Genomic DNA, 25,000 nt, shown 5'->3' on the forward strand with positions numbered 1-25,000 from the left:
AGTGTGTGTGCGTGCGTGCGTGCGTGCGTGTGTGTGTATGTATGTGTGTGTATGTGTGTGTGTGTGTGTGTGTGCGTACTTCTACATGTCCACAAAGTAAGAATCTTGTAAGCATACGCAGAGATGCGCGCGCCTGCATTTATTTACTTACATAATTGCACGTATACCCATTGGGTAAGTGTTTGTGCGTACGTTCATCTATTTATATGCATACATGTGTGTGTATTTGTATATGTGTGAATGTGGGCGTGTAAGGGTAACTATATTTATATGTATGGATGGATTAATGTACGAGAAATCCTGGAGCTAGAGGGGTGGTGCCACTAAAAAGGGAAAGAATAACGTACAGAAAGCTGCTGTGTCTGGGGAGAGTCATTCTCTTTTAGTGCCTTATAATTTAACACACTCACCGGTAAAATTTCCACATATTTCCTTCTTTATTTATCTAAAATTTTCGTTGCGTCTTGCAACCTTTTCAATAGTTTTGACTCTGTTCGTTATTCACACTGCGTTCCTTTTTGTTTGTTTGTGTGCGTGTGTGTGCATATACATGCATGTATGTATGTATGTATGTATGCATGTGTGTGTATGCATGTATTTATGTATGTATGTGTGTACATTTGTGTGTATGTATTCTGCATATTCATGTGTTTGCGTGTCTGTATTTGTGTTTTTATGTATGTGTTGTGTGTGTGTGTGTGTGTGTGTGTGTGTGTGTGTGTGTGCGTGCAGAAAGCTAATATACAAGAATATATAACATGCAAGCACGCACAGACTAACACACAAACACGCACACACTGACATGCATACACATGCTGTACTGGTTTGGGAATTGAACCCACGTTCATTATGACATTATAATCATTATAAACACTCTAAACACTAGGTCACTCGCCTTCACAATTCTACTCCACCAAATTTAAAATTTCCGCACACTCACACTGATACACACACACACACACACACACACACACACATACAGAGGCATACACAAACACACACAAATACACACACGCAAACACGCACTATCACACATGTACACCCATGTACATAGCGAACTCTCCCTCCCTTACTTCACATGTATCTTCACAAATGTCTGCTCGATGAAACAAGTTTCATTCTTATCATCCAATCAACACAGTCTCTTCCCTCTCTAAGCACGCTTACAGTTCCATTAATAAACTTGGGTAAGTTCTAGCCATACTGCTATAGTATCCCTGTTAGGCACAAAAAACATACTTTGTTCTCATAGAATGAATGATCCATTTGGCGCAATTTGCACGATTATACACCCATTATGTTTTATAAGATTTTAGGAGTACTCTTTGCCCATGAGCATGTTGGCTAAACACTCCTTATATCTATTTGATAGAAACGGATCTTACATGTAAGTTTTCAGCAGTATCTGAGATATTCACTAAAATTTATTTTTAGTCTTCCACAAAAACATGAAGATGTTGGAATCGCTAAAACTGACCGAAAATCTTGAAGGATCTATATCTGTACTTATGAAATGAAGCGAGAGAAACTGGTAAAAGATTAAAGTATATGGACATACCTATGTATGTATGTATGTATGTATGTATGTATGTATTTATATATGTACATGTATGTATGTATATGTATGTATGTATGTGTGTGTATGTATGTACGTATGTGTGTATGTATATATATGCATGTATGTAGGTATATATATCTATGTATACGTATATATATATATATATATATATATATATATATATATATATATATATACATACATATACATATATTTACATATACCTATTTATATATACATACACAAACAGACACTCGCGCACACGTATACATATGGTGAAAAGTAAAAAAAAAGAAGCAAAAAATAAAACAAACAGGAACAAGAGATTGAAAGATTATTATGGTAGAGTGTCCATTTAAAAAGATCAATCTTAAATGTAAATATTAAGATACCAGCTGTTTAAATATGAACACTAACATTACTTGAAATATGAAATATCAAACAAGACAACGCGCGTACATACATACATACGTACATACATGCTTAAATACATACATACATACATACATACATACATACATACATACATACATACATTTATATGTATGTATGTATGTATGTATGTATGTATGTATGTATACGATTCTGTTCATGTATGCGAGAAAAGATTTCTTGACATGTACAGTGGAGGTCATTTATTAAAGTCTAAGATTCCACATTTTGTCGGTTTCATATTACCGGTGATCATAAAATTGGATCTATTTACAAAGGTTCTTTTCTACACATTCGGGCGCGCACATACACATCCACACTCACATACTCACCCATTCACCCATACAAACAGATGCATATATATATATATAATGTTCTGTGATAGAAATATCAACTATTGCTTATGGTGAGAGAAAAATACTATTTATTTAAAGGACACAGTACATGTCTTATTCAATTTTTCTAGTTCGTCATTATAGGTATTTCTCAACATATGAAAGTATAAGTAGCACTTAAAAACATGTATTGTGTTGTCCTTTAATTGAAAAATACACGCACACACACACACACACACACACACACACACAATTCTTGCTGTAAAGAACACAGCTACTAAAGTGGATGAAGAAAATTTGAAGCGTTGCTTTGGTATAACGTTTACAGCACCTGTCACATTGTAAGATGATATGGGTTTGAGACACACGGACCGCCTTCGAACTTTATCCATTCAAGGGTTTTGTTTTTTTATTTTTTCAACTCAAAATTGTACACGCAAAAGGCGGCGAGCTGGTAGAAACTTTACTACGCTGGGCGAAATGCTTAGTGGTATTTCATCTGTCTTTACGTTCTGTGTTCAAATTCCGCCGAGGTCGACTTTGCCTTTCGTCCTTTCGGGATTGCGTACTGGGATCATTTTAATCGACTGGCCCCCTTCCCCAAAATTTCGGGCCTTGTACCGAGAGTAGAAAAGAATATTGTACACGTAATTAATTATTGGACTGTCTGCTTCAAGTTCCACCGTTAAATACATATTAAATATATATGTATGTATATATATATATATATATATATATATATATATATATATATATAGTTTTAGGGAAAAGAACCAAGTTTCAACAAGTAAATATCATAAGATAAAGATACTATCTTTATCTTATATTTACTTTGTTTTATATTATACTCATTTATTGTGCTTTTAATTATAAATTTTTCTATATGTGATAGTGGATTTTCATCGATGAGTTCTTGAAACTTGGTTCTTTTCCCTAAAACTATATATTTTTATATATTATAATCTATAAAGCTCAATTTAATTTTAATTTTTTATAAATTGATTTTAATTGAGTTTTTACCTGTAATTTTGGATTTTGTCCCTAATATTATATATATATATATATATATAAAAGATAATAAGAGTGAAAAAACTACAGAAGGCTTGTGTTACATGGTTAAAGTATATATTTAAATTATGTCAGAAAAATGTAAGAAAAATGTTAGAAAAATGTTAGAAAATCTTTTTGGTATATAAACATTGTATTTTGAGAAATAACCGGTTTCGTGTTGTCTTTTCAAATTTCTCTACATGTATGTACCATAGTACCATATATAAAAGTTGCATAAAATTTAGATTGGCTTCTATTATAAGAGTTATCTACCTTACTAGTTGATTTTTAGATTGCAAATTCCTTAGAAAGATCATTGGTCCAATAATCAGCTTTATGAACTCAAATGCATTATTTCTTATCACTACATTACGTATGTGAAACTCTAATATAGAGCTCAGTGCTTCTAACTACCCTCGGTGTAGCTAGTGCCTTTTGACCTAATACTATCTTTCATTCATGTTGCATGTTAATATTCTTATTTAGTTTTATATTAATTAATTTTATAAATGGAATGAATGAGAAAAAAAAAATATGAAAGAAGCACTGATACCTGCTACGTTTCCATAATTTTCTAGGTATTTTTCATTCCTTATGTGGCTTAACACAGTACTGATAGACGTTTAAACTGTAACTTCCACTGAACAAATAACATTTTGCCTTTGAATACTACATACAACATGTTTCAACAAAACAATCAATTCATATCGATTTGCCACGTTTTGATTACTAAATATATTTGTTGGACATAGGCGGGAAGGCATATGCTACAGAATGCGAACTGCTCTTTGTTTAGTGGAGGGAGATAGCTTCTTACACGGGGCTCTGTTTTGTATTCTTTTATTTATTTATTTATTTGTTTATTTATTTATGTATTTGTTTTTCGTTTTTCTGATCTTTATTTCTCTCTCTCTCTTCATACTTTTCTGTATTAGAAAAAAGAAAGCAAAAGCTAAAAGCGAAGTGCAGTCCGTCCTCGTCGGTTAGTCGTGCCTATATTCGACAACCAGCCCAGCTGAGAGTAGTGCATGGATCCTGACCAGCCCCTGCGAGGGAAACCAGCGCAGGGTATCGCCTTGTAGCCTGCGGATGCCGCGCACCTACGGACCCGCCGAGAGTGGGTCTCAAGGCCGGACCGGCGTTAAAGTGCGTCTCATGCCGGCACCCCGGAAAACGAGCGCTGAGTAGGCGGTAGAGGCCGCCTGCCGGAGTGAGCGTCCGCCACTGGCGTGGTCGTTGGCGATGACGGCGCCTCGACATGTAGCAGCAGACTGAATCTCCTCGCAGTCTCGATGAGCGATCCTATCCGCTTATCCCTGACCGTTTTCACGATCTCTTGAAGTCTCTCTCCAAAGTTCGTTTCAACTTTTCCTCACGGTACTTGTCGGCTGTCAGACCCGTCCTCGTGTTTAACCTTGGATAGAACTTATACCCGCTTTGGGTTGTGTACCTAAGCAACCCGACTCTCGGACCGAAGAGCACTGTCGATCGCGGCCGGCTCCGAATGGGCCTGGCACCCGCTCTGATCATCTCCATTAAGGCAACTCCGAACCAAACCGTGCGAAATGATCGACCGTATACAACCCTTGCGTCACAGCTCTTGATGACCGGCGTGGACGACGAAATTCAGCGTTTGACACCTCCTGGTTCACTCACCTTTTCTGAAGGAATATACTTAAATTCAGTGGGTATTCTCGTCCGAGAAGATTCTTTATTATATCTTCTCTTATTTAAAATGATTTTTATGTAATTTTTATTTCCTTTCAGTTTACTATTTCTAATTTCATTTTAAATTTAACTTTTTAAGATCCATGTCTCTGTTTAAATGCGGCAAGGTTTATAAACAATAGTTTTACTATACTTTTCTACTACTCTTTCTTATATAGTTTCAGAGTATCAACACTCATTTATGGCTAAAATGAGATCATCATTCGCTTCATCTTGCATTCGAAGACGAAAACTGTTTCAGCGTTCATACAGTGTGTTGTTGTTTTGCCCCGGTTGAAGACGCCGATGATGAAGGACATTCCATCTTTGACATTCACAACTTTTCCCTGGGATAACATATAGAGAACTACATTAGGCAACATCCATTTCCTTCTTTCAGTGGAAGCCTATTAATTGGGTGAGATTTCAACCGACAACATTGATTGGCTTGCAGAATTGTTTTGCTGCTTGGTCCGAGGTACAGAGGCCATTATAGATGCGATAGGGAAAACAAAGTATGGACACCTGTTGGTCAGAAACACTGGAGAGTGTCTATTAGTGATGTAATGCCAATCAGTCTAGGATGTCTGTGTATTTAGTAGCTGCAACGTTTCAAATGTGGGTGCAGTATTCTATTGTGGATCTCATTTGAAATTTGTAGAGTATCAGTGATTGTTGGGGACTGAAATATTTCTGGAAAAGCAGACAATAGCCAGCCATTTAAAAATGTGGTCCCAGATTTAGTAAAGGATGTTCTTTCGTTAGCTAAGATCAACACTGATATAAAGCCTAGCCTTTTAGGGGCTGCATGGACTATAGCTGTTAAGTGTTCACAATTGGGGGTGGGGAGTGCGATGGTTTTTATCTAATATAAGTAGTAGTTGAGGATCTTTGCTAGTAGAAAGCTAGTAGAAAGCCCCTATGAGGCCTGCGTTCATGGAATCTGAGTTGGAATAGTCTGCAGATAATGTATAGCTGGGGAAGATTAGGAAAAAATTAAGGGTCATATCTACAGGCGAGTGGTCTTCATTTGAAAGAAGAAAATTATGGACAATTACAAATCCTGAGATACGATGGAGTTGATTCGGAGTAGGACAGAAAACGTTCAGTCAATACGTGTTACCAATCAAAGAGACGAGATATGGATGGATCTCGATAAGCGGAAAATTTCAATCGGTGATTAACATTTCACATAGTGTTGGAAGCCTTGATGACGTCTAAAGCAAAAACATTGCTTTCACTGCGCTTCTCTAATGAGAAAGTTCACTGATGAGTGATATAAGATGGCAATTTTTCATGTCTGAAGATGATGAGGAAAGTGGTAAACCGATCCTTGAGCGACAGCATACGGCGTAGTTGGGGGAAATATGTAAGTTATATGGGAACTAACGTGGCGATGTTTTTTTTCTTTGACGTTTCTCATCCGCCACAGTTGCTTACAAAATTGCTTAGAGCGATCTGGATGGAATTTCCCTTTGTGCTGCGACTCCTTCTCCTCCTGTAGGCATTCTCCTTGTCTGAGTAATCTGGCGTTTCAGCTGGTCTTTGAAATATTTCCGAGAGTGGAAGCTCCTCTGTCACTTTTGCCTTAGATGATAAAAAGAATTGTATTCGAGACTGAGTTGCAAATTGATGTATTTTTATTTATGAATAATTATCACTTGACATATCGAGTTGGCTACCCATGGTTTTGCGGTCAGGTGTTGGTGTGAGAAATATGTATATATATATATATATATATATATATATATATATATATATATATATATATATATATATATATATATATATAGGAAAATGAAAAAAAGCCAGAATGCTGAACTGGAAGCATATTTTAATAAAGATTTTTTCTAACCGGTTTTCATTGCGAAAAAGCAAATTATCAAGAAGAAGGAGAATGAAAATGTTTTTTTACAAAGAAGTACAAAATGAAGAAAATAATATATAAAACAATAATATATAAAAAAATAAATATACCCATACATTATATTGTCTTTGAGCTTTTGTAGTTCAATAGTAGTTCATGTATAAACTGGTAGGAAAAATAAGGATGCATGAGAGTTGAGAGTTTTGCTAGGTTTAAAAAAAGGGTTAAAAGTTTGTGTTAAGCAGGAAATGTGGTGTCAAAACAGGAAGTGTGTGTAAGGGGAGACAAGTGTTTTTAGTTGGAGTCATGAACTCTTTTTCAACAGGACCTTATTTCTCTATGAACAGACACAAACTTCCTGTTGAAAAAGAGTTCATAACTCCAACTAAAAACACTTGTCTCCCCTTATACACACTTCTTGTTTTGACACCACATTTCCTGCTTAACACAAACTTTTAACCCTTTTTTTAAACCTAACAAAACTCTCAACTCTCATGCATCCTTATTTTTCCTACCAGTTTATACATGAACTACTATTGAACGACAAAAGCTCAAAGACAATATAATGTATGGGTATATTTATTTTTTTATATATTATTGTTTTATATATTATTTTCTTCATTTTGTACTTCTTTGTAAAAAAAACATTTTCATTCTCCTTCTTCTTGATAATTTGCTTTTTCGCAATGAAAACCGGTTAGAAAAAAATCTTTATTAAAATATGCTTCCAGTTCAGCATTCTGGCTTTTTTTCATTTTCCTATTATTTCTCCACGTGCGGTTAACACAACCCCACTATTTACTGACTTATATATATATATATATATATATATATATATATATATATATATATATACAGGTATATAATGTACATATATATATGTACATACACACACACACACACACACACACACATATATATATATATATATATATACATATTATACGTTACTCCACACAGAGCTCTTAATACTGGTAACACCAAAATAAAGGCACTTTTATGGTATGACCCACCTTCTAGTTTAAATGATAAATCTAATAATGACTGGTTCTGTCTAATTCTTGTTAGTAAGTATTTCCTTAGTTTATATAAGCTTCTTAAAATCTCTAATGACAACAATCTTCAGGCAAGATACAGCTGTATGTATAACTGCACTTCTTTTTTTGCTAGAAAAGGAAGGCCTCACATACACTATATCTAATATGTCTATATAGTTGCACATGTATGTATTTGTATTTTGTTCGAAGAACTTATAAATTAATAGAAACTTAAACCTATATAAAGAGTTAATTCCCAAAATTTAAGTTGCATTGGTAAGGGCTATGCACGAAATGTTCAGGACTTGATTCCCTTATGAAAAATATATAGACTCTTAATATTGAGTTCTAATTCTTCTGCTTCTGCCTACAAACATTTGCATATGCATCGTGTGAGTTTGCGCGTGTGTTCGTACGTGGTGCGTATATATATATATATATATATATATATATATATATATATATATATATATATATATAGTTCAAATTTACAGAAAACAAAAGACGAAAGCAAGTGATGGAACAACAAGCAGGTATGTTAATTTGATAGTCGGAAAGAATGGAAAAGTTTTAGACGCTTCGAGCCTATGCTCTTCGACAGAAAAGGCTGAGAGGAATAACGGAGAGATAACATATATATATATATATATATATATATATATATATATATATATATATTGCGCACTCTACTACTATTACTATCACTTCCCTGTCTATCTCTCACCCTCTCTTGTTCTTCATCCTTTCGGTTTTTCTCTCCCAACCCTCCCCTATTCTTCTCTTCCTTTCACCGTTCCCTCTCTCTCACTCCTCCTCCTTGACCCTCTCGTCGCTGACACGTGACGAAAAGGATTCTTTCTTTCTACTTTCTGCCTTCTTATATAGAAGACGTGAATTTTTTTTTTCTCTCATTCACATCTAACTTCGCGTTCAAAATAATAATTTTTCTATCGTCTTGGCCTAACAGCCCTTACCGTTTGTTTTCACTGATCTGTCTTGTTTTTACTGTCTTTTAGTGTCTTGTTCTCACTGTCCTGTTCTTGTTTACACTTTCACTCTGCGCAAAAAATTCCAAATTTAATTAATTTGCTTTTGCGGGAAGGATTGTTCCAACGAAGTCGTGTATTGTCCTTGCCTTCGGAACGCGGAGTAGATGGAACAGGGACAACTGAAGAAGGGAAATATTCTTTATGCTGCATGTCTCGTTCCTCTATTTGTTTTTTTCGTTGTTCGAAAAGAAAGTTCGTTTTCTGTCTTCGTCTTTATGTTTTCGTTTCTCATTGTGTTTAACGTCTTTTGTGATGTCCTGTATCCATATATGCATGTATGTATACATATAGATGTAGGTATGTACATATATGTATGGATATATGCATATATTTATATATTATTTAAGTTATTATGTATATATATATATATATATATATATATATATGGGAGAATATACAAATAATAACAACAGACGAGGACAGGTGGTGTAAATAACAAAAGTATATATTAGTATATATATATATATATATATATATATTCATGTATACATTTGCACATGCATGTAGATATGTGTGTTCTCTTCAACTTTTAAATATTTGAAAACTTCCTGTAAGGAAGGAGCTGGTTTCTAGCAAAAATACGAATTTCCATCATTGGAATGTAGATAACAAAAACTACGTCACATTCAGAACTTGAGAAAAGTTTTCCATATTTCTACTGACTATATGTGTAATGCGTGAGTTAGCTGGTCGATTTCTTATTCTGAAAGCCCTAGCTGTATGCATGTATCTATGCATGTATATATGCAGGTAAGTAGGTAAGATAGGTAGGTAGGTAGGTGGGTAGGTAGGTAGGTAGGTAGGTAGGTATGTATGTGGGTAGGTAGGTAGGTAGGTAGGTAGGTAGGTAGGTAGGCAGGCAGGCAGGCAGGCAAGTAGGCAGGCCGACAGACAGACAGACAGGCAAACATTGGATCTATCTACTCTATTGGGTTGGATAACGCTTCGTGAGTACAAAAATTCCCAATAGACATCAGTAATTTCGATTACTTCTTTTGTCTAAAATTCATGTTAATATGGAAGTTAATTTAAGGGCGGTGAGCAAGCAGAATCGTTAGCACGCCTGGCAAAATGTTTAGCGGCATTTCATCCGCCTTTACATTCTGTGTTCAAATTCCACCGAGGTCGACTTTGCCTTTCATCCTTTCGGCATCGATAAAATAAGTATCAGTTGAACACTGGGGTCGAGGTAATCGAATTAACCCCTCCCTCGAAATTGCTGACCTGGTGCCTAAATTTGAAACTAATGGTTCTTTGAGTATTTCTTTCTTTCTTTTTTTCCTTTTTGCTTGAACACATATGCCGCTTTTTATCAAGCATGTTACAATAAAACAGAAAATTCATATCGATTTGTTATATTCATTAAATGCATTAGTACAAATATATGTACAAATATATTTTGAATCTAATTTTACTGGATCCTAATGAAGTTGAGAAAGAAGTATAGTTAGTGTGATCGAAACTAGGACTCATCTTCCACACCTAATTGCATTTATTTCACATTCCTTACTTCTCTGATAGTCTTGGGAGAGGTATGAACGTCTCTAATGATGAATTATAAAGCAATTGGCCTATAACTACCTAAATATTTTGACTAAATGTCTCTTCATCCGTCTTTATAACTGAATTAAACTAGGATTGAAATAAACGATTGATTTTTCAAAAGTTTAGAAAGAATACATTTTTAGATTTGGAACTAAGTGTAAACATAAGGGGTTATAATAAGTTTCGGAATCTGGAATTCATTTATATTCACCTCCATTTGTCTTTAATAAATACTTAATATAAACTATATTACGTTCATTTAGTATTAAACAATTCATGTTCAGATTCATGTTCATATCATATGAATAGATATGAATATATCTATTCATATCTATAGATATGAACAGATATATTTATATCTATTAAATTTAAACATTCACAAAGAAAAGTTAGGAAGGCACAAGCATGCTGATCCATAGGAAAGCTTGACCTGCGAGAAAAGCAACAAAAGTCCCTACGATCTTAAGTAAGGTATGATAGAAGACGCAGTCTTACTTGACCTTAAAAGCAAATAAAGGTACGGCTGAAATAATTATAAAGGTGTGTTTACTCGATCAAGACCTTGAGTGTAAACAAGCGAGATCTAGAATCGGTTATAATATAATATTTGCATTTGAGCAAACTATGTCAGTATCTTCATAATACCCGAACAACAATAAATAATCATTTATATCGTTTACTAACTTATTGGGTACACGCAAACTGTAAGAAAATTACCCGCAGCATCTGGAAGCTTTTAACCGCTTCTGCAATACCTGCAGTCTAAAGATTTTTTAATACTACACAAATTGCAATACAACCTCATCTGTACATCACAATATATACAATGCAATAGGCCACTTTACTGTCAATAAACAACACCACTGTATATCACACTTCACCAAACCATGATACAACAGTTTATACATCTAACTTCAACACAGTATAAAGTGATATATACTTTTATCTTTACATCCTTACCGAACCGTACAACATACTGGGTCGTCATTACTAGCACCCTCCCTGAGCCGTTATTTGGTATATACACAATCATATTTGCCTTATATGCATCACAAAATATATACGCAATACACTATATTATATGTAGTTTCTTACATAACGGTTTATAACCACATTATACACACCATGTACTATCCAATATTCTGCAGTATATATACTATAATATATGATGTAAATTACAATACTCGAGAGTATAGAGGACATTTTCGGTGTATTTGAGGAGTGGAAGATGTGGTGGGATCTCTGTGTACGTTCCCAATGAAGCAATGTTGAAAGGAATAAATTATTCACTGAAATAGTGGCGTACGTATACACAACAATACACCGTTGTCCTCCACAATATATAGAACACAGCCCATCACAATATAAACACCGCAATACTACAGTATATACATCCCAGTATGATCATCATCACTCAAAGCTGAGACTTGTACAGTGAAGTATTCGGCTTTACCATACAAATCTAGCGGGCCACGAACAGTTTGTAGAACATTTTAACTTATTTTGTCTCCTTAAAAGTTCTTGTGCTCATTCATAGCGTAATGCATAAAATATTTGCTTCCTTTTAACCCATGTATACTGTATATTTTAGAAGAATGAAATGGAAGGTTGTATGATGTTGCAGTGTTTTCTCCTAGAAACAATTAATGAAATGAATGACTTCAAACAAGGAGTGGCATGTCGCAGTTCAGATTGCCAGCAGTAGTTTAGCTACTGCTCCACTATGCTCAATCGCTTAAAGTAATTTTGTGAAATACGAATTGCTGCAAAAATATCATTTGTTGAAGACTTATGCATGTTTAATGGTCTGGATATCTTATCGGTGTAAATATTTGAACACGCTCGAAAATTATTGAATTTTTTTATCTACATTTTAAAACTCTGCTTTTCTTCCAGGAACTTAGTGTAATTAGTGTCTTGGAAATCAACTCTAAACAAAACTATTGAGAAAATGTTTTGTTGTGTCAGCTCATGTGTCGAGCTTTTAAAGTTGGTGTGCTTTTGGACAGGAAACGTAGCTCTATTTCCCTTACTTACCGTTATAAATAGATATCAAAACTTCAAAATATATTTGTTGTTCTCATGGTTAACTGAATTATGCAATGAGAATATATTCCAACAATTTTAAGCTTTTAGTATATAAAGATGGCATTAGCAAAAAAGACAAACTATTTTTATTTTTACACAAATTCTCATTTATTTCTTCGTGAAACTACTCACTATAGTCATTTCGTAAATTGTTTTTCATCTACCTTTTCCATGTTACTAAAAAAATGCATTCTAGTACCTATACGCAGTTTTCGTAACATTAAAAGGCGATAACAACTTTTTATAGCCCTCTTTATCTGGAAGTGTTGATTCTTGTGGTAGACGTGCGAAAATGTTATACAAACTTGATTTCTGGGCGTCTCCAGGACAAACGACGTGTTTCTGTTTCTTGTAAGCATCGAATTTGATACCGTACAAGAAATACATGTCACACATTTCGTCCGAATGGCCGTTACTAAAATAGAAAGTACAAATTATAAACGACTGACAATAAATAATTATAGTAAAGATTAATTTCAAATTTTGGCACTAGGCCCGTAGTTCCGGGGAATGGGTGAGTTGATTACATTCGACCCCCTACTTATTTTATCGACCCGAGAAGGATGAAAGGCAAAGTCGAACTCAATGGAATTTGAACTCAGTACGTAAAGACGGACGAAATGCCGCTAAGCATTTTCCCCGGCGTGCTAACGATTCTGCCAGCTTGCAGCCTTCAATTATGGTAAAGATTAAGAATTTTGTGTAATCTCAATATATATCTTATTTTCATGTTTCGCTTTAATAATTGCTTATTTGCCGAGGTGGTTTTAATGCATTCCACTTAAATTTATATTCATATTCCATGAGAAAACGTACTTAAAAAGCTTGAAAAATGCCAAGATGGAAATTTCTATGTTCTTTAGTTTGCCCTTCAATGATCCAGAATTAAAACATGAATCACGTACCGATATTGACGTAATCAATTATACACTTCTCATAATCTAATCGATTATACATGTTGTAGATTATGCTACTATATGGAATCTATGTCGTCAATAATGATATCATTACTGGATTAAATGTATTACAGTTAATGCGATAATGATTATAACATATATGATCTGGTACTGATCATATATGTCTAATTATCTAATAAATGAATAATATTTCTGTTTTAATTGTAGTACTAAACAAATTAATGAAAACAAAGGTATTTCAGTTAACTTGTTCAGTGAATGTCTGCTACACATGATGATATTCATAGTTTCTCCTACAGCAATTGTTAACTCGATTAACATCATTTTATCATCATTTTATCATCATTTTATCAATAAAAATTGAATAAATGCAGCTGCCTAGCAGCAAACAAGTGAAGGTATCGGAACGATGCTTTCACTATTCATGACTGCGTGGTTTGCAATCCCGCCTCTCACTTAAGTCATTAGCAAAAGATTTGTTGATTTAGTCACATGATGATAAGTAAATTCTTTCACAAATGTCAGCTTCTGGATATGATTCAAAACGAATGTAGTTAAAATTTAAAAATAAAATAAGCTACAATAATATAGTTAGAAAGTTTTAACAAAATTTAACACAATATAGCAACAATATACTAAATTTTACATAATCCAAAGATTATTATAATCCAGTTTCATTCATGGGTGAGTGGATAATTCGCCACCATTCTGTCTCAGAGGGTCGTCCATTACCATGATTCACCTTTGTTTGAGATATTTTATTAGCATTGTATTTCTATTAGATTCTTTAGACTGTAACCGCACTAAAATAATTACATTCATTAACCATAAGGTACCACTTTTTGGTGAATAGCTCTAAGTTGTTCCAATCTGCATTGTATGTTAGAACTCTGGCAGATTTATACACCATATCCAGCATTTAGTTAACTGGAAAAACGAAAACCAATACCTTATATAACTTACTTCAATTGTCAATTCGTAATATTTCAAATTATAATAAAGAAAAATAAATGCGCCCTTTTAAAACCTATCCAGGATCATGGGCTCGGTTTCCCGGTTTCAATGGCGTATGTGTTCCCCGGCTGGACGGGACACCAGTCTATCGCAGCGTTACTCATTTTTGCCAGCTGAGTGGACTGGAGCAACGTGAAATGAAGTGTTTTGCTCAAGAACACTATGCGTCGCCCGGTTCAGGAATCGAAACCACAATCTTACGATCATGATGCTGACACCCTAACCATCAAGCCACGCGCCTCCACATTTCAAATTATAGTATTATCAAAATCCTGTAACAATAAACAGGTTATTGTTCCAACAGTTAGATTTTATATAGTGTTATGTGGGATACTTACCCAAAATTAACATCCCATCTATTCGGGTTGGTTAATGTACAGCGCATTATCTGCAATAAATGATAATTATGCGTTAGATATTTTGAAGTTCATAAATAATAGTTTTCTCTGAAAAAACAACGCATTATGATAGAGATAATACTTGAATTTCTATGCTCATATTTCGTGTTCACTTTTTGGCAATATACAAGTGTACAGTAATCCCTCGACTATTGCGGGTGTTACGTTCCAAAATCCACCGCGATAGGTGAAAATCTGCGAAGTAGAAACAGTACTGTATATTTTTTATTAGTATTATTTTTATAATTTGCATATATTTATCTTATTATAAATACAAAACAACACCACGAAGTAATTAACGTAAGCTTCAATAATAAACCGCGATAGGTGAACCATGATATGGGGAGGGATTACTGTATATGTACATACATGCATGCATACATACATGTGTGTGTGTATATATATATATATACATGTATACATACACACATATATATATGTGTATATGTGTGTATGTGTGTGTGTGTGTGTGTGTGTGTGTGTGTGTGTGTGTGTGTGCGATTGCGTATGTGTATGATGTGGATTCTGTGAAAGGTGTGAATGGTTAAACGTTTATGCATAGATTTTTTCTGGGGTTAGTTCTTTGCGTTGGTGTGGTTGCGCGCGCCTTGGAAGAGGCTGGCCATATTACAAGTTTATGACTCTTCATCTTTCATTCTAATAACGCAAGAGAATAAATGATTTATCAAGCAATGTACTATAATTCACACACATATATGCAAAGCACATAAACGTACACGCGCACGCGCACGCACACGCACACACACACACACACACACACACAAACACACACACACACACGCAAAGCATGAGGACATTTATGCAATCTATTTATCATCTATCTTTCTAACTAGCTGCATAGATGTGTATGTATACATATATCTATACGATTTACTGAAATTTTGTGATTGAAATAAATAAAACTAAATAGAAAATTAAAATTAGAATTGGAGATATAAAGACTCCCTTGTTGATTCGAGATTATTGTACAAGGATAGTATAAGCCATTCAATAATCATTAATATATTTCTGCTACTTATGGCGGCGAGCAGGCAGAATCGTTAGCACGCTGGAAAAATGCTTAGCAGCATTTCGTCCGTTTTTACGATCATATTTCACCGAGGTCGACACTGCCCATCATCCTTTCGGGGTCGTTAAAATAAGTATCAGTTGAGCACTGAAGTGGATGCATATAGTGTTATTTCATAATCTGAAATAACACCAATACCTTCAAACAAGAGGAGGACATATTAAATAACTGGATAAGCTTAAAGAATTGAATGGTCAAGACTAAAATTGCCATTTTATCATTAAGCTTTATTAGTCATGGCTCATCAAGTGTTAAACAGCAAAAACAATTGCAAAAGGAAGAAAATTTTAGCCAACCAGTTGTGATTTAACTGAGATAAGAACAAAATGGGATAAAAGACAATCATTTCTCTAAGTAACAAATCAACTTTGCGGCATTTTTCAGACTTCATTGTCGTGATTGAACAGGGAAGGACATAACTCACTAAAAATTGATGGACTGCTTTAATATTAGAAATATAAAAAAAAATTATATCGAAATATTAGCAGAAGAATACTTTTACAGCTCCTATGCAATGTCTGGTGAAACCGCAGTTGCTACAAAGAAAGTATATCTAAACACTGACTGTCTGCTGTTATTTTTAAATTATTTACTTCAACAGGAAGACAAACATAACTGATTGCTTACCAAAATATCGGTGCTTTGTAATGTTATATTCCGAGAAGAAATGTCGATCGTTACCTAGAAAGTAAATGTAAAGTAAAACATATAGCAAATATGATTCAGGATAGATGGACGATTAGTTCTATGTGTGTAAATATATACATACATACATACATACATACACATTTTAAAATATTAAAAGTGAGAGAAGTCATGCTTCTTCATTCATATTCGAACACGCTTCTAATCTGTTGCTCGGCCGATAGCGGCAAAGATATATATGCATATATATATATATATATATATATATATATATATATATATATATATATATATATATATTACAAAAAATAATAATCAGGTACTCAGATGTCTGGATGGTTGTATATTTACAGATTTTTATTCATATGTCACATGTTTTGTAAATTAGCGCTTTCACCTGGTCTTGTAGGGTTTTCAAATTTTGATTTCAACTTGGGAGGCTGTCTCTTTTTATAGCGTTATTGAATGTGTTACCTAGAATTCAATAACACTATAAAAAGAGACAGCCTCCCAAGGTGAAATCAAAATTTTAAAACCCTACTAGACTAGGTGAAAGCGCTAATTTACAAAACATGTGACATATGAATAAAAATCTGTAAATATACAACCATCCAGACATCTGAGTACCTGATTATCATTTTTTCGAATATATAACTCCTGTACATCACCTCCAAACATTCCAATATATACATACATATATATATATATATATATATACAGAGAGAGAGAGAGAGAGAGAGAGAGAGAGAAGAGTAGTTTAAAAAACCAAACTCCATGCGAGTTGAATGGCCGTTGTTTTTAAATAAAACAAGGGCATTTTTAACTGCTCTTCTCCCAATTCTACAGAATGAAACGCCTTTGTCAGATCAATAAAAACTTAATATAAATCCAGATCTTCATATCTTGTTCGATGCACGTTCCTTGTAGCCATCTAGCTGAAAATATCATATTCCTAGTACTCTTATCGCCTCTAAACCCTCATTGTAATTCTGGTAAAACCTCATTACCAATGTGCAGATGCAATCCACCCAGTATTAACCTACAAAGTATGTTTCCAGTCACAGCTAACAGACAGATGCCACGAAAACTATCGCAGACATTCTTTCCGCCTTTCGATTTATAGAGTATCTCCATAATCGCATCACGCCAATCCTGAGGGACCACTTCGCTGTGCCAAATCCTCTGAATCACGCCTGTCAACATTGTACAGAGGTATTCACCACCATATTTATATATTTCTGCACCTAACCCAAACATACCAGGGGCTTTTCCATTGTTCAATTTCACGATAGCCGCTTTTATTTCAGCCAGGTTTAGAACCTCGACTAAAAAAGGTTTTGTTGGTCTTTCTGGTATATTATCAAGAACAAAGAGGTTAACTTCGGCGGGTCTATTGAGTAACTCATCAAAGTGCTCTTTCCATCTCCCAACAAGTGAAGCAACCGTTGATGAAGTTAAACTATAAACTTTTTCAAGAGAGAAAGTAAAAAAGTTCTGAATTGTTAGCGTTTGAAGTTTCTACACCACAAATTTTACATACATACATGCAAACATACATACATGCAAACATACATACATGCAAACATACATACATGCAAACATACATACATACATATACATACATATATACATGCTACATGCATCTCTCTTTCCTTTCCCGAGTGTCTAGTAACACTATCCGTATCACGTCCTCACGTTGTTGTTTTTTGTTATTGTTTTTTGTCTTTTTTTTAACTTATATATATAATCCTTTATATATTTAATCCTTTATACTGAACACTCAATATTTCATATATTCAATAAGACATATTCCATATATTCAATAAGACATTCAATACTTCATTTCATTGTACCATCCATTTTTATATTATATATTGTATATTCCATATTCTATATCCCACATTAATTTTACAAGAATATAAATAAAACATAAAAAAACAGACAGAGTTGGAACTCTTTTAAATAATATATATATTCCTCTATACACAATCATACAAAACCCCTTTTTTGTATTTATTTTTACTCACACACACATATATATATATATATATGTATATATATATATATACATATTACACACACACACACACGCACACACACATATACACTCAGTGTTACTCATAATGATGATGATGATGAACATGATGAAGATGGTGAGGGCATGTACGAATGCATATTAAATGTTGACGGCGTATATTAACCGTACTTTAAATGCCATATGCAATTTAACATATAGTTATTTTGGAATGTGTGTGACTTACTTCTGGGTAAGAGGGGTCTGCTCGGAGTAGCTCGATGAACTGGTTATTTCGATAAATATAACCAGTGATTGCTGTAGCTAAAACAAATAGTACAAAAATACATATTTGAAAAATATTCTAAGTGGATGTCAAAATATCACTTTTATTAATGTCGTTACAAAATCAAAATCAAGTCTGCTAATAAAAACTCGGTTTTATGATTTTAAAAAAAATTTAAATAGCCAGTTTATTAAAAGCTTTCTCGACATAGAGGATCATTGTTTATAATCAACACTTACCCATTTTGTGAGAATGGATAGATAAACCATGCAGTAGCGTATTGTCAAATGGCCATCGACAAAATGCGTCTGCTGTGAAGTCTATAAAACGAAAAAGAATTCTTTAAATTCATTCTGAAAGATTATAGATATTATTTGTTACCTAGATACACATGATCAAAAATAGTTGAATAGTTAGGATGCCAGATTTGCAACTGATGTTCGAGTATTTACAACCCGCTACAAGATACACACTGTATTCGTATTCATAACCATAGTACACGCAAGGACAATATGGTGAGGTTGAACCGGGAAGTGACTGTGACTCTCCACACCACTTAGATAAAAAAAAAAAAAAAGGTGGGGGTGACTGTTTATATATCAACTATTTGCAAGTATATCGAGATATGATGCTATGTTGTTTTGTGTCAAGATACTACAATGTGATCTATCTGAAATAACATTGTTAAAAACATTCGGTTCTTCAGATGTGCTTCACATCCAAATAGATCAGAGATTTCTCTGAAGATGACTACTAGTATTCCTAAAATATATTGCTTATATAACACATTTTATTCAATAGTGTAAATAAAAATTGGTTCTTTTGATAATTTTAACAAATGTTCCTAAAACATTATAAATGTAATGTGATTGTAAATGTTCGAACATGCACAAAATTAATGTCATAGAATTCTTACCTTTTGTATTAGCAGGAATATATCCGATAATGCCATAAATGGCTATATCTGACCGATAGGTAGGTCTAGAAATGAAATAATATATTTTATGATATTCTCATGTTAAATATAAGGAAATGTTATTTGTTTGTGTAAAAACATTACATTGCCAAACTTACTTTCTGTCAGTGAGTCCGATCCGAATTCCAGTGCTATTAAAGGACGAGGTACTTTCAACTCGAAAATGAAAAGAAATTTCAGAATACAGCCCACAGTTTTATGAAAATGAGATATGCATTTGAATATTACCATTGTTATCATTTATCGAGCATATTAAGGTATGTCTTGTATGCTTATTTGTACCCTAAACAATTACAAGAGTATATCAATCTTTAAGTCTACATTGGTATATAACTACACAAGGGCTATAATGCAACCGATCAAAATATTGCAATACTTTTACTTAAAATAAAATTTACAAACAAATGCACAACCGATTTACAAATTGTTCAGGGTTCTCCAAAGAAAGATTAGGTATAGTGGATGTAGGCATTAAGTGGTTTTTATCCATTTTGCAATTATCTCAATTAGGATTAGCCGTACATAACGAATATCCAGTATAATTCGGGCTCGTTGCATCCGCAGGAGTTTAGGTCACTTGTTTGAAACCATGTCGCCGATTCACATTTTGAATTATACATATTTGACAACACAAATAAACCGTTTCAGATTCGGAGAGTCAAGAGAGGTGATCTGAAAGAAATCTTCTAGAAAATTAGAAGAATCTGTCGTATGCTGTAAAAGATTTTACTGAACATTGCAATAACTGTACAGAATGTAGAGTATCGGGCAACAAGATACCCCATTGTGAATGATTTAACTTTCTTTAACTTTCATTGGCTAATTTAATGCAGTTTCAGATAAGACCATTATAATTTTGGCATTACGAGTCATCAAAAAGTCTATGTGACATCATCCGTTAAGTAGAAACGGCTATTTAGGGATTGTTTCAACTTGCTGAACACGGAACAGCCCACTCCTTGGTGCTACTTTCGAATAAAATAAGTGATGAATAAGGCACTTGCTAATAATAGAAGCCTTGATATCACTGCATTGATTGACGAATGGAAAACGAGAAATACAAGCAACATATTTGATTAGTTAGAACAAAGAAATAGTTCTTGAGTTCGTTGATAAGTATACAAACGTATGGATAGCTTTTATGAAAGAAATATCTTTTGGATGATATAAGTTACGTTTAATTTTATTCCTTAAGTAGTAATTGGAGCAAACTGGGCGTAATTCTTAGAGAGAAAAGAGATTACGTACTTTTATCAAAGGAAGACTTCTTACACTCAAGTGTACTAAAGAATTATGTATTAATTTTAAATTCATAGCAGTTTAAATAGTAGTATGTATTATAATATTGTATGGTAGATGGTGAGTAACTATTCTCCGAGCCAAATGTAAAGTTTATAGTGTTAGGGAAGAAACCTCTGTTCTATGTGTTGTGTCGAAACCCCCCAAGCGAAGAAGTAGGATCGCCTAAGACATATAAATAGAGGTAGTCTGGCCGTGGTAGGGTTGAGTAGCTGACGAGGAGCAGTCGAGTAGCGGTTGAGTAGAGATCATCCGAAGGTGCTAGATAGCAGTAGCTTGAGACATAACACTATGGCATAGGACGTTTATACTTTTTTTACCACGGTTTTCATAGTCAAACATGAGTGAAATGAATATTTGATGTCTCAGTAAACTATGTTTTGGGAAGAAAGATTTTTATAGCTTCCGTAATTGTATAAATATGCTTCTCTTTTGTCAATATGGTAAGTGTTAAATTTTTTTCGGTATTATTTAAGGATGTTATGAAAAATACACCTGATCTGCATCCTTCTAGCAATGCTATGAAAATTGTTTCTTGACTAGTATAATTTTTGTCAGAGGGGAAAGCAAACCATTATGGATGGTGTTGATGATCTTTACAGAACTGATATATTTTTAGTAAGAGAAATATTTCACTGTTTATTTTTTTAAATATGAGAAAGAATCCACTTGATGTAGTACCAAAAGAAACCAAGTAACAGCAACAGCTGTAATTCTTTATCATTTCAAGGTATAGATAACTCTTCAGTTTGCATTTCAACTTACCTTAGATAACAATAACCGCTTAATTTGAAGGATAAATCAATTTATCGTATCTCTCCGCATATAATCTTTTCTATTTACTTAAACCTATCCTCTCTAACATCGTGAGAAGTTCACTGTGAACGTTAATTCGAGAGCATCCATTTAACGCTATTTAATCAATACACACATGTAAGCCTTTTTTGTTTAACGTCATAAGTTAAGTTTTTTTTCTTATCTATCACTGTCTAATTAAAAACCACACTTGACCAGGCTTTGAAAGTACACTTTCTATTTAACTATTTAGGTTATAATACAACCAAGCCGGACGATATTTACACTTCTGGTATAAGAGATGATAAAAGTATCATGAGGAACATATTGCACATCCATATTCCTTACAATTTCATACAATCAGTAGTAATGATGTAGAATAGATGCACCAGGTGACAACACTAGTGACAGTTAACGTGATTCACTGAACACATGTTGTGACATGCAGTTTTGTTTCATATATTCGTTAAAATTTGTTCCACTGAAGAAATACAGAAATTAGGGAATTTCAGAAAGAAAGAATTACTACAATGAAGAAAGTCGGTAAAAGTATCCATGATACCCTCGACAAATGCATGCTGTGGAACAGACCGTTACAGTATGTATTTCCTCAAACTTGATTTCAGGCTAAGGAAATACAACAGAGAATAAAGAACATCAGATAGAAAGGCTTTTATTTTGTTAAAGAAGCCGCCGCTATTAAATGGAACAATTCCAGACAAAATGTCAGCAACATTAAGTTACAATACTTTATATTTTGACTTCAAACCATGCCGAGGCTAACCTGGCATTTCATCACTTGGATAGATAAAATGAAGTACAAATTAAATGCTGATATCGTTGTATATATCTGTAATGAATGCTTTGTGTGTATAGAGATGACGATAATACTCACGTGTCATATTTGGTGGAGCGTGGACCTGCACAACAAGGTACCGCTTCTTAGATCCTACTGGGATTGCGAATTCTTATTGCAAACATATTGATAAAAATATGCAAATTACAAAAACATTTGAGGCATAGATTAGATCAATTAAAATAAAATAATTTTCAAGTTGGGGTTATGATACATACATACATACATACATACATATATATATATATATATATATATATATATATATATATATATATATATATATATATATATATATATATAGATAGATAGATAGATAGATAGATAGATAGATAGATAGATAGATAGATAGATAGATAGATAGATAGATAGATAGATATACACACACACACACACATATACAGGTAGATAGAGAAAGAGAGACAGAGACACTAAGAAATGAAAGAAAATTACAAGATTTTGTGTGTACATGTGTGTGTGTGTGTGTGTGTGTGTGTGTATGCATGTATATATGTATACATGTATTAATCCATACAAGCACACCTATACTTCCCACATATATCCTAACTAGCACAGTATCAGGAGAGAAAGATAATATAATAACGTAAAATGATAAAGGTTTTAATCAGTAGTGCCACATGCTAGGAATAGACGCCAACTGGCTCTAAGAACTAAATTATTTACCCCATTAGCACGGGTTGAAAGCGAGGAACGTAAACAAAGATTTTTTAAACGGTTTAACTATAGGTCAATTTCTAGTTTGGAGATGCAAAATCTCTTTACCGTCATCAGTATAGTATAACACATTGTACATAATTATAAACATTTATACATACCCATACGAATAACCCGCATTCACAAGCGCATATACAAATATTCACATTTATATACATGCTACATCTAATTCATTCACCTCAACCACGTGCGTATACGACCAAATATAATACTGGAGAGAATATATTAGTATATAAACGTGAACATTTGTATATGGAAAAAAAACTCAACGTCATTAAAAGTGACTAAGGGTGTATGGCAGCACCAGCATTGCTAGAAATAAGACTCAAAGACTCTTTAGCCATGAACAAGTATAGTCCTATGTACTGACAAGGGAGACAACCTCCCCATAGCATGCAAAATCATCAGATTGGTACGCCAATTTCGCATGAAATTAATGCTCATTAGAGATGCTAGTCTGTTGCTCGTGGTGAAACTGAATTCCACTTGTCAGTATTCATAATATTTACCATAGGTATCAATAGCTGATTCAGTAAAATGGAAATGGGAAAATTATAAAATCGTTAAGGTGGCTAGACGCAATAGTATATGCTGACATACACTTCCTATATAAATTTACAAATAAATACATAGATATAGTTATTGTATAAGCACATATGTGCATTTGTATATGTTGGTGACTGTAGATTCCTTCAAAAGTCGATATTGAAACATATTGAACCATTTAAAAACATTAATTTAAAAACATTCCTTAAGTCTCCAGACCTGTCCTGGAGACTTAAGGAAGGCAGAGTGCAATACAACATCACATAAACGATCATAGAAACGCATATCCATATAATACGTTCTCAAGTTCTTGCAGTCTCTATTCCGAAGAAGTTCTATGCATTATAAGGAGTGAAGATACACTTGTAAACAGGTACCCCGAAAGAGTTATAAGATGCAACTGCAAAATAAAACGTTCATTTTCGCAGTTATGTAACGATAAATAACGTTTGAACCTCTATCCATTCGACATACTTCAATCTTTCTCTCTCGGTCATATTGTATGTATTTGTCTCGGGTTTTTAAAAATAGTTAAGTGTATGTGAGAAGAATATACACCAGTGTGCATATATATATATATATATATATATATATATATATATATATATATATATATATATATTTATATATGTGTATATATATATATATATATATATTATGTATGTGTGTGTGTGAGAGAGAGAATATACATTTGTGTGTGTGTATATATATATATATATATATATATATATATACACACAAATCCTCGACACTACTAAATA

At 33.6% G+C, this 25,000-nt stretch overlaps 3 protein-coding genes across 5 annotated transcripts in view; 1 reads left to right on the forward strand and 2 right to left on the reverse strand.

Annotated features, from left to right (window-relative positions):
* Positions 1-4,194, reverse strand: part of LOC106871029 (polypeptide N-acetylgalactosaminyltransferase 13) — a 35,335-nt gene extending 31,141 nt beyond the window's left edge. The window contains exon 1 of one of the 2 annotated variants that reach the window (XM_014917287.3): positions 3,929-4,194. The gene's annotated coding sequence lies outside the window, so the exon portion shown is untranslated. Of the gene's footprint in view, positions 1,036-3,928 lie in introns of those variants that run through there. The other variant, XM_089357586.1, reaches the window with a different exon arrangement.
* Positions 4,195-4,777: 583 nt separating this feature from the next.
* The window catches only part of LOC128248729 (uncharacterized), a 39,580-nt gene continuing 19,357 nt past the window's right edge, over positions 4,778-25,000 (forward strand). The window contains exon 1 of the mRNA XM_089357589.1: positions 4,778-5,059. Within this exon, the coding sequence (XP_089213715.1) occupies positions 4,880-5,059 (180 nt within the window). The 5' untranslated portion in view covers positions 4,778-4,879. The remainder of the gene's footprint in view (positions 5,060-25,000) is intronic.
* Positions 12,752-25,000, reverse strand: part of LOC106871030 (putative peptidylglycine alpha-hydroxylating monooxygenase 1) — a 60,611-nt gene continuing 48,362 nt past the window's right edge. For both annotated transcript variants that reach the window (XM_052970708.2, XM_089357588.1), the window contains exons 5-12: positions 22,998-23,069; positions 20,107-20,164; positions 19,949-20,013; positions 19,272-19,352; positions 18,994-19,070; positions 16,715-16,768; positions 14,938-14,987; positions 12,752-13,083 (exon numbers count right to left, since the gene is read on the reverse strand). In XM_052970708.2, the coding sequence (XP_052826668.1) occupies positions 12,861-13,083; positions 14,938-14,987; positions 16,715-16,768; positions 18,994-19,070; positions 19,272-19,352; positions 19,949-20,013; positions 20,107-20,164; positions 22,998-23,069 (680 nt within the window). In that variant the 3' untranslated portion in view covers positions 12,752-12,860. The remainder of the gene's footprint in view (positions 13,084-14,937; positions 14,988-16,714; positions 16,769-18,993; positions 19,071-19,271; positions 19,353-19,948; positions 20,014-20,106; positions 20,165-22,997; positions 23,070-25,000) is intronic.

Source organism: Octopus bimaculoides, chromosome 9 (assembly GCF_046866305.1).
Source record: "Octopus bimaculoides isolate indiv1 chromosome 9, ASM4686630v1, whole genome shotgun sequence".
NCBI classification, from domain to species: Eukaryota; Metazoa; Mollusca; class Cephalopoda; order Octopoda; family Octopodidae; genus Octopus; species Octopus bimaculoides.